The 15,873-nt window shown below is 45.0% G+C and overlaps 1 protein-coding gene across 1 annotated transcript in view; it reads right to left on the bottom strand.

Moving 5' to 3' along the window:
* The window catches only part of tgfb2 (transforming growth factor, beta 2), a 51,993-nt gene that overhangs the window by 20,219 nt on the left and 15,901 nt on the right, over window positions 1-15,873 (bottom strand). The window contains exon 2 of the mRNA XM_029128701.3: window positions 6-169. Within this exon, the coding sequence (XP_028984534.1) occupies window positions 6-169 (164 nt within the window). The remainder of the gene's footprint in view (window positions 1-5; window positions 170-15,873) is intronic.

Here is a 15,873-nt window from a genome sequence, read left to right as displayed (position 1 = left end):
TGTACCTGGTAGAGTTCAATGCGCTGCTCAGAAACTCGGGCGACTGGGTTTTGAAGACGAAAAATCCTGAGCTCCGCTTTAACCAGATTGGATGAATTCTTTTCCATGGAGGACACATCAAATGTCAGCCGCCTGAAGTATGGGCTGAAGTGTGTAGGAGAGATGACATCTACAAAACAGAAGAGCAATTGGGTCATTGCATGGATGACAGACATTTCATGATGGTCAGTTAGCAGTTAATGTGAAGTTTATCCCACAATCCCGGTTACACTTCCTATAGTCACATATCTAATAACCTTTGAATACCCACATCTTTCATATATACAATAAACTTCTTACCAATGTCACCAATATCACCATTCATTCATTTCATCCTGTACTGAGTACACGTGCATCTCAGTTTCTTCATCCCCATTTGTACTGTGCAAGCTTAGGTTTTTTTGTCTTTTAATGCTTAGCTGTTGTAAAATGCAATTTCCCCACTGTGAGACTAATAAAAGCATTCTTATTTTACTATAAATATCCTAAATAAATAAATGTTTGAGTAAAGATTGCAGGAGGCGGGAGGGAGGGAGAAGAACAGGAATTTGGATGTGCAGAGTGAAATGCTGATAAAGTGCTGTTACAAACAGTGTCAGACCGGAAGTGCTAACAAGCTCAGAGGGGGAAGTGGAGGAGGAGGAAATAGCCATGCTTGCACTGAGCGGGAAAATCAAGAGTTGTGCGGAGCTTAGGAAAGCACAGGCTCTTAGGCCACAGGGAGAAAGGAAAGGGGGAGAAGGGATGAACCCAAATGCAGCAACCTGTAAACAAGGAATGGGTTTTAACATTTAATGTTATTTATTAAATGAAAACAAACACAAAAAACAACTGCACACGGCACGGTAAAAATAACAGGTAAGTATAACTAAACTTACCTGGTGGCCCCTAGAGGCTGGCTTCAAAACAACCGGCAAACCCTGAAGCACCGAGCTCGGGCAGGTGGAGGGCTCAGCGCTTCAGGGTTTCACTAAAAACCACAAATACCACTCTGCAAACATAATGTACTTTAAGGGAGTCCATTAAGTCCATCACAGTGAGTGGTGAAACAAGAATTCATCCCAGGGTCCCGCTGGGGGCAGGGTGGCACTTCAGTGCTTTAAACAAAGTTCATAAAAACAGTTACCACTTCCTCCATGGTAAGTGCTGACAAACAATCTATCTAGCTTCCAGCTAGGCACAGCTAGATTGGACCCCAGAAAGGAGGGGGAAGGGGAGGAGGGACAGAATAATGCAGCCAATGCATTTTTTCCGATTCATTAATAATTTGTCTTGATTAATAGTCCAATCGACTGATTAGGACTCCTTCAGGCATGTGGAGTAACCACGACATCTCCTCAAGCCTGACAGACAAGGCTTTTACCAATCTCACCAAGCGTTCAGTCTTTCTGCAGATGTTATCCGTCTGTCTTCTTTCCGTATATCAGCAAGTTCCCATACAATGCTGTTAATCCGGGTAAACATTAAAGTGCAATTTCCAGCGAGAGCTGGTTTGTCGGACATAAGTGGAATCATTGACTGGACATAGTAAATATTTTAACGGCTTTCATATTAATTCTTGTTGCACCTAAGAATCTATGCGCCCCGAAGCTGATAAAGCATCCCCTTATCAGCCATGCTGATCTCCACCTCTGATGAGGTGAGACTTTCAGTGGTTTATTTGTAATCCACAGTAGAGCTTTTTGCAGTTGGCCTTTTTCTGTTGGAGCTCTTGTGGCCGAATGAGGAACAGACCTTGAATATTCTACATGTGAGTAATTTTGGGTCTTCAGTTATTTCCATATATGGCGTGCTAATGAAGGACAGAGATTAACTGCTTGAGGCTTGGTCTTTGCTTTGGCGATAGGAGCCATGACAGGAGCTGGGGGTGGAGCTTCCGGACGAGAGTCTGTTGGAGCCGATGAGTTGAAGTGGTCCAAGGCTGTTCACACTGCTGCCAAAAATCCTGTTCGTAATATCCCATTGAGATCAACAGCAATGTCACCATTTCCGGCATTCGTAGGATAGCGTGGAACTGCAGTACAACCAAAAGGAGGTCACCCAATTTATTAATTGCATACACCATGTCCTTGGGTGAGCTCAGTCTCCACATGCGTAAAAAACAAACCCCAGTTGTTGAGCAGATCAATGAGAGTGGATCTGCTCTGGTGTAGCTGGAGCCATTGAAAATCTCTAGTGCAAAAAAATAAAATAAAAACATAGAGCAGGAAACAACACAACCACAAAGACAGACAATCTAACAAACTAAACTAAACACAAACTGTGGATTGGTTGGGTTCTAGGTTGGTTGGTGTGTTTCCTTATGAATACGGATAATGATTGTCAGACCAGAAGTGCTAGCAGGAAGGAGGAAGAAGAAAGTGGAGGAGGGGCATATAACTGCGCTTAAATTTAAGCTTGGCACACTGCCAGAACCAGGATTAGGCCACTAACCTGAGACCTTGCACCAGTGAATTCTCCTTTGATTGCACTCGCTAGTCGGGCCACAAAGAGGAAGGGAAAGTAGAGACCTGACAGACATTAAAACAACACACTGAGTTGAATTAATAACTGTTTTTGCTCAAATACAATGTCTTGTGGCTGTATACTAGGGCTATAACAAATGATTATTTTGATAATCGATTAATTGACTCTTTAAATGTCAAACAAAACACAAAATTTAATTATAAAACTTCAATATGCAAAATATAAATAAACAAAGCAAGCAAGTTTTGTTCCAATGTGAAGTTCTGCAGCAGCTCCAGTCAACCTGAGAACCCACGAAGACACGGGATAACATGTTAACTCCACACAGACTCCTGGGCTCCGTCTGGTTCTGTGACAACCACTAAAAACTATGTCGTCATATGTTAATGCTGCTGTTACATTTAGTGTCTGCACTGTTTGAGTTGTGCTGTTCTGTGGCGCTGTTCATTACTACGTATGTAGCAAACGAGATGATTCGCAGCCATCTGACGCTTGTGACAGAACAGATTAAAGGAGACTGATCATACTTTTCATTCTAAAGAATATTAGACCTCAATGTCTCAGAAAGGTCTTTGTAAATTTACATTCCATAAAACCCTGTAGATCGTCCACACTGCCCCTGTCAATGTGTGGTTTTCACTCCCCATCAGCAAACGCTGTGTTTTCTGGGCGTGTCACAAGCGAAGCTGCTCACCACACCTCTGTGCGGAAGCGCATACCTTTTTTGTTGTTTTTTCTTTTTTTAAATTGGCTCCACGGATACGAGCCACCGCACGGTTACGATACAATAGGTGGCACTAGTGCGACATTGAGAATGCAATCCATCGCAATCCTGCACAGAAGAAGAAGACCCACTACAGGACTGCACGACATTAGCCAGCTGGTTCGTAGCGTAATAGAACCGCACGTCTACGTTCCCGAATCTGACCCTGAAGCTGAAGAGGAGGCTGTTGAAGTCACTACATTTCGGCTGATGCAAGATGTGTCTCATTGGTAATGTATTTGCATGCATTTACTTGAATTTGTTTGATTTATGTAAATTGCAACGAGATTAGCGGTTGCTAATTCGTATGCTAAACGGCCTGTGTAGCTTGAATATTCACAACACGACTTACCTGGAAAACTCTTATTAATAGAAAACACTACTTTAGCTTACATTATAAAAATAAATAAAAGGTTGAGAGCATAGCTGAAATAATATAAATACATTTTACACTGTTTTTGTCTTACTTGTGCTGCTGTTCTGACATAATTTTATTTAAAAAATGTGCATTAATATTCAAAGCAATCACTGCATGACCTACCTGGGAACAAAAAGCATTGGTTCAAATTATATATATTGACCTAACAAATTTTTACTGCTTTTAATTATGTTTTTTGATCATTTTTGATGAACCTGACAGTAATGGAAGTAGTAAGTATAATAAGAATAATAAAACCTTTAATAGTCCCGCAGTGGGGAAATTACTCACAACAGCAGTACAGATTAGAGAGAATACAGCGACAGAACAGTTCGTGTTGGCACAGTACAACGCAATACAGTACAGGTAGAGTGAAAATGATGTCATTGAAGGGTTATTGCACACTAATGAATATAAGTCTTGTAACAGTTCGCAGGAATGTTGCACAGAAAATTTGTTATTTGTTGCACATTGTGTAAATATAGAGTAGATAAGTGATAATTCACAGAGTTTGCATCAAATTTCACAGATTACTATATAAACCACTGATGCAGAGGGTGAGTGAATGTAGTGGGACGGGGTTAACAATTTTGATTGTACAGTCTGATAGCAACAGACAGGAAAGATCTGCGAAATCTTTCCTTTACACAGCGAGGGTAGATTAGTCTGCTACTGAAGCTGCTCTCCAGAGCAGACAGTGAGTCATCCAGTGGGTGAGAGTCCTGGTCCAGGATGGATGTGAGTTTAGCCAGGACCCTTCTCTCACCCACTTCCTGCACCGTGTCTTCCTGTCCCTCACTGTGATGCTGCTGCCCCAGCAGACCACACGGTACGGGATGGCTGATGCCACCACAGAGTCATAGAAGGTCTTCAGGAATGGCCCCCTCACTCCAAAAGACCGCAGTCTCCTCAGCAGGTAGAGTCTGCTCTGACCCTTCCTGTACAGTGCATCCGTGTTATGAGTCCAGTCCAGTTTATTGTTCAGATAAACACCCAGGTACTTGTAAGAGTCCACTCTCTCAATGTCCATTCCCTGGATGTACATCGATGGGATGACAGCAGGCTGCCATCTGCGGAAATCCACCACCATCTCCTTTGTTTTCCCTTCATTGATCAGGAGGTGGTTCCGATGGCACCAGTCCACAAAATGCTGAGTAAGTCCTCTGTACTCTGCCTCGTCATCATCGGTGATCAGTCCGAGGATTGCAGAGTCATCAGAGAACCTCTGCAGAACACAGCTGTTTGTGTTGTGTCTGAAGTCTGACATATACAGGGTGAAAAGGACACACAGTCCCTGGCTCTCACAATCTGAGGCCTGTTTGTGAGATAGTCCATAATCCACTCCGTCAGATGGAGGTCCACTCCAGCCTCCTCCAGTTTGTGTTTCAAAAGCATCGGCTGGATGGTGTTGAAGGCACTGGAGAAGTCAAAGAACATGATCCTCACAGTGCTACCGGGCTTCTCCAGGTGGGAAAGAGCTCGATGTAGGAGAAGGATGACGGCATCATCTACTCCTATGCCTGTTACACAGTCTGTTATTGCATTAATGTATTCCACATGTGGGTCGCAGAGCTCCGTCCACACAGCGGTGTTAAAACAGTCCCTGAGAGCCTCCTCGCTCTCAGCCGTCCACCTCTTTACTGTGCGGGGCACCATCGGCTGCCTGTGTACAACAGGTTCATACACAGGCAGGAGATGCAGGATGTTGTGGTCAGCTCTGCCCAGCGGTGGGAGGGAGGATATAGTGTAAGACCCTTTGGTGTTGGCGTAGAATAAGTCCAGTGTTTTATTGTCTCTGGTGGGGCAGGTCACATACTGGGTGTATGTAGGCAGAGCAGCTGAGGGAGGTGCTGGTTAAAGTCCCTAGAGAGCAGGAAGAAGGCCTGTGGGTGCTGTGTTTGCAGTCTGCTGGTGACTGAGAGCAGGGTCTCAGAAGCTGTGTTGGCATTAGCGGAGGGTGGGACGTACACAGCAATTATTATAACATGCGTGAACTCCCGTGGCAGGTAGGCCTCATGCCCACCGCCAACAGCTCAATGTCTGTTTTACAAAGCTTCTCTCTGACAGTGCAATGTCCTGGTTTATGCTACCTCATGTTCACAAACACAGCCAGACCCCTCCCTTCATCTTACCGCTGTTCTCCGTTCTGTCCGCACGCAGTAGATAAAAGTTGTCCAGTGCGACAGTCAAGTCCAGGATGAGTGAAGTCAGCCAGGTCTCCGTAACAACAGGACGCTGCTCGTCCTGTATTCCAGCTGGTGCCATGTGAGCGCCGCAAGCTCGTCCATCTTGTTGGGGAGAGATCTCACGTTTCCCATGATGACGGAGGGGATAGCAGGCCTGAAGCGTCTCGTTTTCTCCCATCGTAGTTTTCCGGCGCGGCGCCCACGTCGGGTCTTCACTAGCAGCTCAGCGTGGATCTCGTGTCTGTCTCTGGGGAGAACTGCGGCGTATCTGAAGTTGTTACAGGTATCTAGTCTACAGAGGCTAGTGAGCTGGTGCTGGGGATTCCTGGGGTGAAGAATCTGAGTTGCCATCTCTTCATGGTTGGGTTGTAGATGAAGGCAGTTTCCTGATGGATAAAACACTAAATGATGATCACTGTATGATGGATGTAGACCACCTGTGGCATAACTCCTTTACCATTTGAGTAGAAATGTGTTTTTTGTAAGTGCAATACTCCATTGAGTTTTTTTTATTTATATATAATTTATATGGTTTTTATTCATGGCCAGTTCATCTTTATAGCTTACCATATTAGAAAGAGAAAAACATGTAATTTCAATACTCTGATTTCCTGAATAAAAGTGTTTTGCCCTCAGAAAAACAGAGTTAAGTGAAAAATGTAATAGTTAAAGCCAACTTTATCGTCAACCAAAAAAAATCCACCACTACAACAAACTGTTACCTTCACACTCCAATGTGCAATGTATAGGTTTCTGAGTTAATTAAGAAGTCTGGGGGTTTGAGGACTGAAGCTTTTGCAGGGCCTTGCAGATGAAATGCTTGATGGAAGTAGGGTAAACAGACCATGTCCTGGGTAGGGGGTACACTTGGTTATGTTGGAGATTTCCTTTCTGCAGCAGGACAGGTATAGTTGTAGACAGATGACCAGGAAGATGTTGTGATCCTTGTTCTCATCACTAGTTGGAAGACTGAGCGGAAGCAGTGTGATGGAAATTTCGTATTACCCCCTAATGCCGATCATTTTCCTTATTAATGCCTTAATAATAATCTGATTGCTTTTGATTCATGTTCATATTCATAAATGTTGATCATTCACATCCTTAAACATTCTATATATCTGTATATTGCTGCAAGCCTCTGAGCAGGAGGGGTCCTCAGTTATCTTTTGAACAGGAAGCCTAGTTCTGATTTGATCACTCTGTGAGACAGTGTCTGATTGTCTGACTTGATGACCCTGTGACGTAGTGTTTGACTTAGACAAGGAACAGAATGATCCTTGAGTGAGGCCTTCCTCTTTTGTCACCTTTGCTCACTTGGCAAATTGTTCTGAAGTTTGAGCTCATGTGTGGAGGTTTTGTGTTATCTGTAGGCTTTAAAACTCGGGACAGGAGGAGAAGTTTTCAGAGAACCTTGGTGTGCACTTTGTGTGAGCATCAACTTGTTCTCTCCACTCGGGTGCCTTTCTTTTCTTTTACCTATTCTTTTCCTTTCTTTTTTAGTTTTTCTACATGCATATGGAGAAATAAATTTGCAAAGACAACTTTTGAATTCTTCTTTTCATTGAGTGGTCAGAAGCTTTCGTGGTAATTTTTTTTCCAGCAGTCCTCTACCAGATGGAAGCTTTGGCTGTCCTCAAGGTACTGCAACCAGAATTGTAGATTAGTGAAATGTTTAGTATTATGTAGGTCAAAACCAGACAAAAAATTAAACCAAACAAGAGGACAGGCCTGCCTGTGCTAAAACAACAGATAAACAGTTGTTACAATTCAAATATAAAATCTAAACAGTGTATACCAATTATAATTAAAATCTTCTATTGCCTATCTTACTGTTGGTACATGCCTACATACAAATGTACATACCTTCACTCCTGAGCTGGGCAGCAGATGTCTGTGTACCAACAGTCTGCAGTGATTTCTCTGTTTGACAGCCTCCTTGCATGTGGGTAACTGGGACGTGCCCCCCTACAGTATAGAAAAAGACAATGTTACATTTACTGTGAATTGTATTGGTCCTACAAATATAATGGCTATGATACACAAGCTATAGGTAACTGACCAGATAAGCAGCAGTTATTGTAGAGATGTGACTAATTAGCAACTAAGCTTGCAACACAACACAGTTACCATTCCAACTAATCATGTTAGAATTTGATAGAACAATGACATAACCCCGAATCACAAGTTGATTTAGGCTGTGACACAGGATGGGGTAATAACGAACATAACCGCGTTCATCTGCAATTTCTTATTGTAGCAATCGTCCAGCCTTAGCTCTAAAGTGCAAAGGCCTAACGGTATGCTAACAGCTAACGCAACACACAAATAGGAGCGGCAGCACATGTCAACAAGACAAAAGCTCGATCCACCACTCCCTGCCTGTCGCCGATTGAAGGCCCATTGTCAGGTTTCGAGATCACTTTCTGTTTTATTGTGTCACAGTTCCGGTTTCCAGCCTCATCCTGTTTATGCTAGCATTACTTCCAGTTATCATTACACGCACCTGTTTTGTATTAATCATCACTCACCTGGCTACTTAAGCACCACCAGTCACATCAGTCATTCGCCAGATCGTTGTATGCATGTCGTCACGTTCCAGCAGTTACCCGTTCAGCTCATCTCGTCTTCAACCCTGTTCTGTGTTCCTAACCGCTGATTCTCGCCTGATCCCGACCGGTACCGTAGCCTCGTTGATTCTGTTGCTGAACCCTGCTTGTTTACTGGACCTGATTACGCCTGCTGATTCCAAAACGGAAAACTGAGCCTTCTTGTATTGACCCTCGCCTGTTACCGGACCCGATTACACCTGCTTCCTCTGTACCGAAATCCTGTGCTTGCCTGTCTATGACCTGGACTGTCTGTGACTTTGATTACTGTATTAAACCCTGTGGTTTTACCATCTGCCTGCTGTCTCCTCGCTGTGCATGTGGGTCCGATCTCTGCCCAAGCCTAAAACCCATAGCTATTAGCTGTTCCCCACACAGGTGTGTGATTGCGCCAACTCAGAGTAGCACATTTGAAAGGGACAAAGGATCTGTTGACTTGCTGTAGCCGTTAGCAAAGCTAGCTATTAGCTTGTCTCACATGTGGGTTACTACATCTACATTTGAAACAGACCAACTAGCTTACTTGCTGTACTGTACTTGCTACAGCGAGCTAGACCCACCGCTTCCTGCCTGTCGCCACTCGAAGAGCGATAACGATCAGCTGTTCCCCCCAGGTGTAGGTGATTGCAGAAAAAGGCCAAAAGCTAGGCCCACGGCTTCTTGCTTGTAGCCGCTCAAAGGCCGATAGCCATTAGCTTTTCTCCACACAGGTGTGTGGCTGCAGGAGCCCACATAAGCACATTTAAAGGGGACAAAGGCTGTAGACGTTAGCATAGCTAGCTATTAGCTTGCCTCACACATGGGTTACTACATTTTAAACAGACAAACTAACATTTTAAAACATTATAAATATCAAGCACGTACTTACTTCAGTGAGTGGATGACGGACTGTAGCAATATCCCCTTTTTTTTCCAACAGGAGCCGTGAAAGAAATCCAGCATTGTACGCACCCTCGTTTGAAATGCACATACGTATAATGTTTCTGGCACCGGTCCGGTAAAAATAAAAGTGACCCACAAAGTCCTCACTTTTTGATCTCTTGGTAAAATTAATAGACTTTGGTGTTGGTTAAAACACCCAAGAACTGAACTATTTCTATGGGAGGACTCTGGCGCTGCCGTACTCGTCTGTTCACGGTGAGTGAGAGGGGGTAAATGGCGGAAGTCCAGTTTTGGTTCAGTATCCTTGTGTTGGTAGTTCAGGATTTGCAGGGAGGACTTCCTGCTTCTGTGACGACGGGGGGGGGGGGGGTCTCAAAATGTAAAAAAAGGAGGAAATGCACTTCTACCATGCTCAGTGTGTGTAAATGTGACCCTTAGAGTCATAGGAACGCTCCAAGATGTCTAAAAAGTGGATTTTGCATGATAAGACATCTTTAAGTAACAAAGTAACTTTAAACACAGCAGCACTTAATGAGTCTTCATGCGATGATAAACAGCGTTTGTTACCGCTGCTACATCCGGGACACCAGTGTTTCATTCTTACATTCTCCTGTAGTATTTACAAACCACGAGCTGAACTTTGTATGGCTTACAGGTTAATGTTGTTTTGGTTTGATATTTAATGCTCATATGAAGAAATTAGCCCACAGCCTTTCTCCTGCTGCCGCTCGGTTTGTTTTCTCCGGTATTTTGCCAGCGGCTGCAATATTTTGCCATCGCGCTGCGCCGTCAAATTAGCAGCCCGAGTAATCGATAACGGCAAATCATTATCAATAAATTTCCGTCATTGATTATAATCAAGTTGTCGATACGTTGTCTGTTCAGGGTGGATAAACACTGTTGGTGTGTACTGTCCTGTATTGTCCTGCTGAGATGAAATAGATATTTTGCCTTCCTTGACACCTCAAAGTTTACAGTGTGTGGATGACACACGGTACAAACCTTAACCAGGACAAGCACATGACATCCATGAACACCAGCAAAAACTCAAAAACCTTCTTACTGTTTGTAAAGACACTCCTTGTAACTGTCGTGCTTACGACTTGAGCTGACGACTTGGCACACCAGTAGGGAACTGTACAAAAACAGGGCTTAAATAAGACACTACACAGGTGAGTCAACTTACAATCAGAACTAGACACAGGAGATGATTTAATGAAAAATCAACAAACCAAGAGGGGCGTGAAGAATTAAAACCAAAAGCGCCCCTAGGGCCAATTGTCACAGTAATACTGTTGAGTAATTATTTTTGAATTACTTATGCATTATCGTTATCACTGTGAACTGTGACTTGGTCACAGCTACCAGACAATCAGCAGCATCATTTATTCTATGAAGGCTCTTCTAGAGATTACAGACTGCAAGTGACCACACTGTCCAGAAGCTATTGGTTGATTCTCATCTAACACAAAGCAGAGAACATGCCCATATCCACAAAAGCCGGGATGACAATAGACAGCAGTACAACAAACACAAAGTACATATTTTCTCAAGTAACAAATTTACACAATTTTATACCAAATAGTGTCAAACTTTTAGAATATTAGCAACTCAAGGTGATACTTGAAGCAAAAAATAAAAGTACTCACATGCATGTGCAACCATCCTCAACAGTAGAGCAATTTATTGGAATTTACAAAATTTACTAAAATGATTTTAATAAGTATGTGAACTCCTATCAACCTGGTTATGGTATTAAGGTATAAAATATAAATCATTAAACAAAATTCAATATATGAGTGGTGCTGATGGTGGTGGTCGCAAAGAAAATCATCCTTATGAACTGGAAAACTAAAAAAAAATTAAGCATTACTCAGTACCTGAACAGCTTGTTAGATTATACCACCTTAGACACATTGTCTGCTTCATCAAATCAGTGACCAAAACTATACTCCTGATTGATTCCATTTCCAGGTAAGGATGCGTGGAGCTCGGGTACTGCGTCATGTTTGGCACAGTGGTTTGGGGGGTGACTGGTGATTGGGGGTGCCTGCCTACCTAAGGAACCAGGACAACGGGACTGGTGGACTCTGGGCTGGCCGCATGGGTCCCCTATGGCGGGGGTGTGGTGGCTGCTGAGACCGGCGTGTTGTGACTCGGCTTCCACGCCACCAGGGGCAGCCTGGTTTCACCCTTTTGGTTTTGTGTCCTTGTTTCCTGTCTTGTGTTTCCTGTATTAGTTTGATTGGGTTCACCTGTCTTGTCTGGTATTTAAGGTCTCAGTTTGTGCACAGTCTTTGTTGGTGCATTACTTGTTACTTATTACTCGTTACCGTGCCATCGTGCTCTGTCCAGGTTTGTGTGTTTGTTTGCTGATTACGTTAGATACTGTTGTTTGCATGTTTTGTGTTTTAGGATAGTTATTTAGTTTCCTGCTCTGCAGCGATCTTTAGTTTACCTGTGAGTTTTATGTGTTAGTTTGCATGTTTTGTTTTCTGGTTTATCCTGCATACGCAGCGTCCTTAGTTTGTATTGTCCTTTCTGTATGTTTTATTATTAAACCATTTGCCGTCAGTCCTGTCTGTGGGTCGTTGCATTGGGGTCTTCTCTCCCAGTTCAGTTTGGTGGCCATTGTAGCCTGTTTCCCACTCGTGGTGAGTGTGTGTTAGAATATTGTTCAGTCCAGTTTGACCCTTGTCCGTAACACGGCGGTCCTGTGCCGGAGTAGGGCCTTTCTGAGGGTTGGCGTGCGCCTGTCTCCGGGGAGCGGAAGCGGGCCTCCCTGCCGGTGTGCGGGGGGCGGACCTGGGGGTGGAGACCTGGGTGACCTGCATCCGGGGGACTCCCTTCGGGGGTGCCTGCCTTTGCCCGGTGGATGTCTCTCCCCTGGGGCGCTGCCCCTGCTCGGGTGGGGCGCTGCCTGCCCTAGCGGTCCGACGCCCTCTGGTGACTGCTCGGGCCTGTTGCAGGGGGGGTTGGCGGACTACTCAGGCTACAACCTTCATTGGGCCCTGGGCGGAGGTTGGCGCTCAATGCACAACCGCAGAGTATGTGTGTGGGTTTGAGTGTAGCACTACACGGGGCGAGCATGGGCATACTTGAGCGAGAGAATGGGTAAGTGTGAAAGAAGGGTGAGGATGGCTCTGGCTGTGCTGCGTGTGGCGCCTGGGCAGTAGTACTGCGGTCCCTGGGTCTCGGCTGTCTCTTCCTGGCTGGGGGCTGTGGGGGGCGGTGGGATGGGTAGCAGAGCCAGTCGGGAACCTGGCTCTGTGGACCCTGGTGCTCTGCTTCCAAACTACATTTCTCCACATTCATCCACTTAGGTCTGTAAGGGGCAACCTGCTGATGGAGGGACCGGTGCTACCGGGAAGTGGTTCCGTCCCTCCCAAGTGGGATGCTCTGCAGTTTTAATTGCATTAGCCATACACACTTGTCAAGGAATCTGGGGGCTCCTTCCGGGGGGGCCAGTAGACGGAGCCTTCCCATTGATGGCTCTGTCTGCTGGACCCCTCGGAGAATTGGCTATCTCCCAAAGTTCCTCATACTTAGCCACATACACATACATTTTGGGCCGTGGGTGGACTCTTTCACTGGGGCCTGGGGCTGAGGCCAGTTGTGGCCTTGCCCACTGGTCCTGGTGGAGAGATCACCACCCAGTTTTAACTGCAAAAGGACATTTAGGGGGAGGGGGTGCACTGTCCGGGGGACACACCGTCAGCCAGCGGTCGTGCTCCTGGAGGTGTCACCCACCTTCAGTGCACTTAAGTTCCACACACTCACGTCCAAGCTGGGTTGCAGGGTTCTGGGGTACCTTTTCTGCTGGCCTCTGCCTCCCCCGGCTTGGGGGGGTTGGGCGGGGCTCGGGAGGAGCTGCGGTCCCTGCCTGGGGCCACATGGACAGCAGGCCGGAGACCTACCCTCCCCACGAATGTGATCGAGCGAATGGTGTGGGAGCGAGAATGTATCTGAGAGTGCATTGGTTCACGTATGATTGACTAGGTTGTTGTGAGAGAGTTTATGGTGTGTGTGTGATAATGTGTGTTGTACATGTGGGTTGGTGTATGCGTCTGTGTTTGTGTGAGTTTGTATGCGTGTGGTGCGGTCGGAGTGTGGGGGGTCCGGTTTTCCGGCCGGGGTACGATGATTGTCTGCCTGGGTGGTCTCTTTTCTGCTGACCCCCACCAATTGCTGGCCTTGTGCTGCAGGCCGGTGTGGTGCCAGGGAATGAGGTCGGGCCAATGGGGTAGGTCCCGCTCCGCTCGTGTAGGGGTGGTGGACTGGGGGCGGGTCCCACTCTGGGTGTGGGGGCATCTCCTGGCGGGCTCCCTACGGACCGTGGGTCCTCGGGCTCCACTCTTTCAGGCCGACCCTCCCACCGGGGGGGAGTGTTTGCCCCTGGTTCTCATGGGGCGGACAGCGTTGACCCCCGGTGGCCCACTCTGACCTTGGGTGCTGTCTCTGTGGCTGCTGCAGCTCTGCCTGGGGGGCTCTGTGTGGGCGGCTTGGGTCGCAACACCTGCCCTCCTGGAACTGAAGGTGTGTGGGCTCCCTGGCTGCTAGGATTCTTTCCTCTGCTTGTTGGATGGGCGTAGTGGCCGAGCCCCTCACATCACCTTGGCTTCCACAAGTGGCATTGTTCATGCACCAACGTCTGCCTCACCCTTTGGGTAAATAATATCAAGCTACAGCCTTACTAACCTTGTAGTGGGACACTTTCCAAATCCAACTGTAAGTATTACTGATACTTATTACTACCAATATCAATAATGTGTGAATATGGAAATTGTGGTGTTGTATGTCATGACTTTGATTAAGTTGTATGGGATATGTATAACAATGCACATATGTATGTATATGATATGTATATGTTTGTATGAGTATGTGCACACATCTTAACACTATTATTGGTATTAGTATTAATTTCCAAAGTAAACCACAGTACAACAGTTTTTAGTTATGAATGTGTTAGCCTAAGGTACATCCCTGCTTCTTATTTATTTTGCTCCGATTGTTTACTTAACAGATCCGCTTGGTTTCAGCAGCTGGTTGCAACCCCCCCCCCCCCACCACCACCACCACCACCCCAAAGCAGAAACTTAACCTGTCCACCAACACAGCAACATCAAATATTTGGGATTAGCTAAATAAACCATCAAATAAACCATAAATAAAGAAGAGTATATATATCCTCTTGCTAAAGCAAAGCTGTCCATCACAATATGGCATTCAGCGTAAGATATGCAGCTTGGTAAACTGCTGGACAGAACAAAAAAAAAAAGTGACCACACTGTGCAGAAGCTATTGGTTGATTCTCATCTAACACAAAGCAGAGAACACGCCCATATCCACAAAAGCCAAGATGACAATAGACAGCAGTACAACAAACACAAAGTACATATTTTCTCAAGTAACAAATTTACACAATTTTATACCAAATAGTGTCAAACTTTTAGAATATTAGCAACTCAAGGTGATACTTGAAGCAAAAAATAAAAGTACTCACATGCATGTGCAACCATCCTCAACAGTAGAGCAATTTATTGGAATTTACAAAATTTACTAAAATGATTTTAATAAGTATGTGAACTCCTATCAACCTGGTTATGGTATTAAGGTATAAAATATAAATCATTAAACAAAATTCAATATATGAGTGGTGCTGATGGTGGTAGTGTAGTGGTAATGTAGTTGGAGGGTAGTAATAGAGGTGGCAGTGTAGTGGTGGTGGGGGTGGTGTAGTGGTGGGGGTGTGTTACTGGCCATGGTGTAGTAGTAGTGGCAGTGGAGGTGTACTAGTGTAGTAGTAATAGTAGTAGTGTTGGTGTAGTAGTAGTAGTGGTGTGTAGTAGTAATGGTGGTGGTGTAGTATGTTATGGGAAAAATTGTTTCTTCCTTATTCTATGCAGTTATTATATGATTTATGACTTATGTTCTGCAATAATATCCTATGTTTTGTCTTACTTTTGTTTTATGTTTTTTACCTTTCACCTAGATTGTTCAGTCGTCGTCTCTGCCTGATAGACTCTGGACTCTATCTCCCAAACCCAAGGCCGGGGAGTTGTATCTCTCTGTCTGTTCAGACTTAGTGCTCCTTCCTCTCTGATAGCCAGATGCCAGTGATGCAGGTGTGAGAATGTAAACACCTCCACACACACGGCGACAGGGATGAGATGGTGCATACAGTTTGATCTGGCTATACAGACGTTCCATCATAGTCAGACAGAGGGGTTAAAAGGCAGAAACAACCTTAGAACTGTAGGCTCTTTGCATCACACCGTTGTGGTGTACTTATGCACTGATCTCCCCAGCTGTTTTTTGGTTTATTGATGTGCACAACCAACATCCATGTTTTTTAATTGCTTTCCCCATTTTTTTCCTTCCTTTTTATATTTATAATAAATCACACAAAAGACAACTCTCTCATGTGCCTCTTTATGGGAAATTTCCACCACAAGTACTAGTAGTGGGGATGGTGGTGTAGAAGTAGCGTTGGTGATGTTGTGGTAGCAGTGT

Source organism: Betta splendens, chromosome 16 (genome assembly GCF_900634795.4).
Source record: "Betta splendens chromosome 16, fBetSpl5.4, whole genome shotgun sequence".
Classification (NCBI taxonomy): Eukaryota; Metazoa; Chordata; class Actinopteri; order Anabantiformes; family Osphronemidae; genus Betta; species Betta splendens.
The sequence above is the reverse complement of the archived record's forward strand: the minus strand, read 5'-3'. Positions and strand labels throughout refer to the sequence as shown.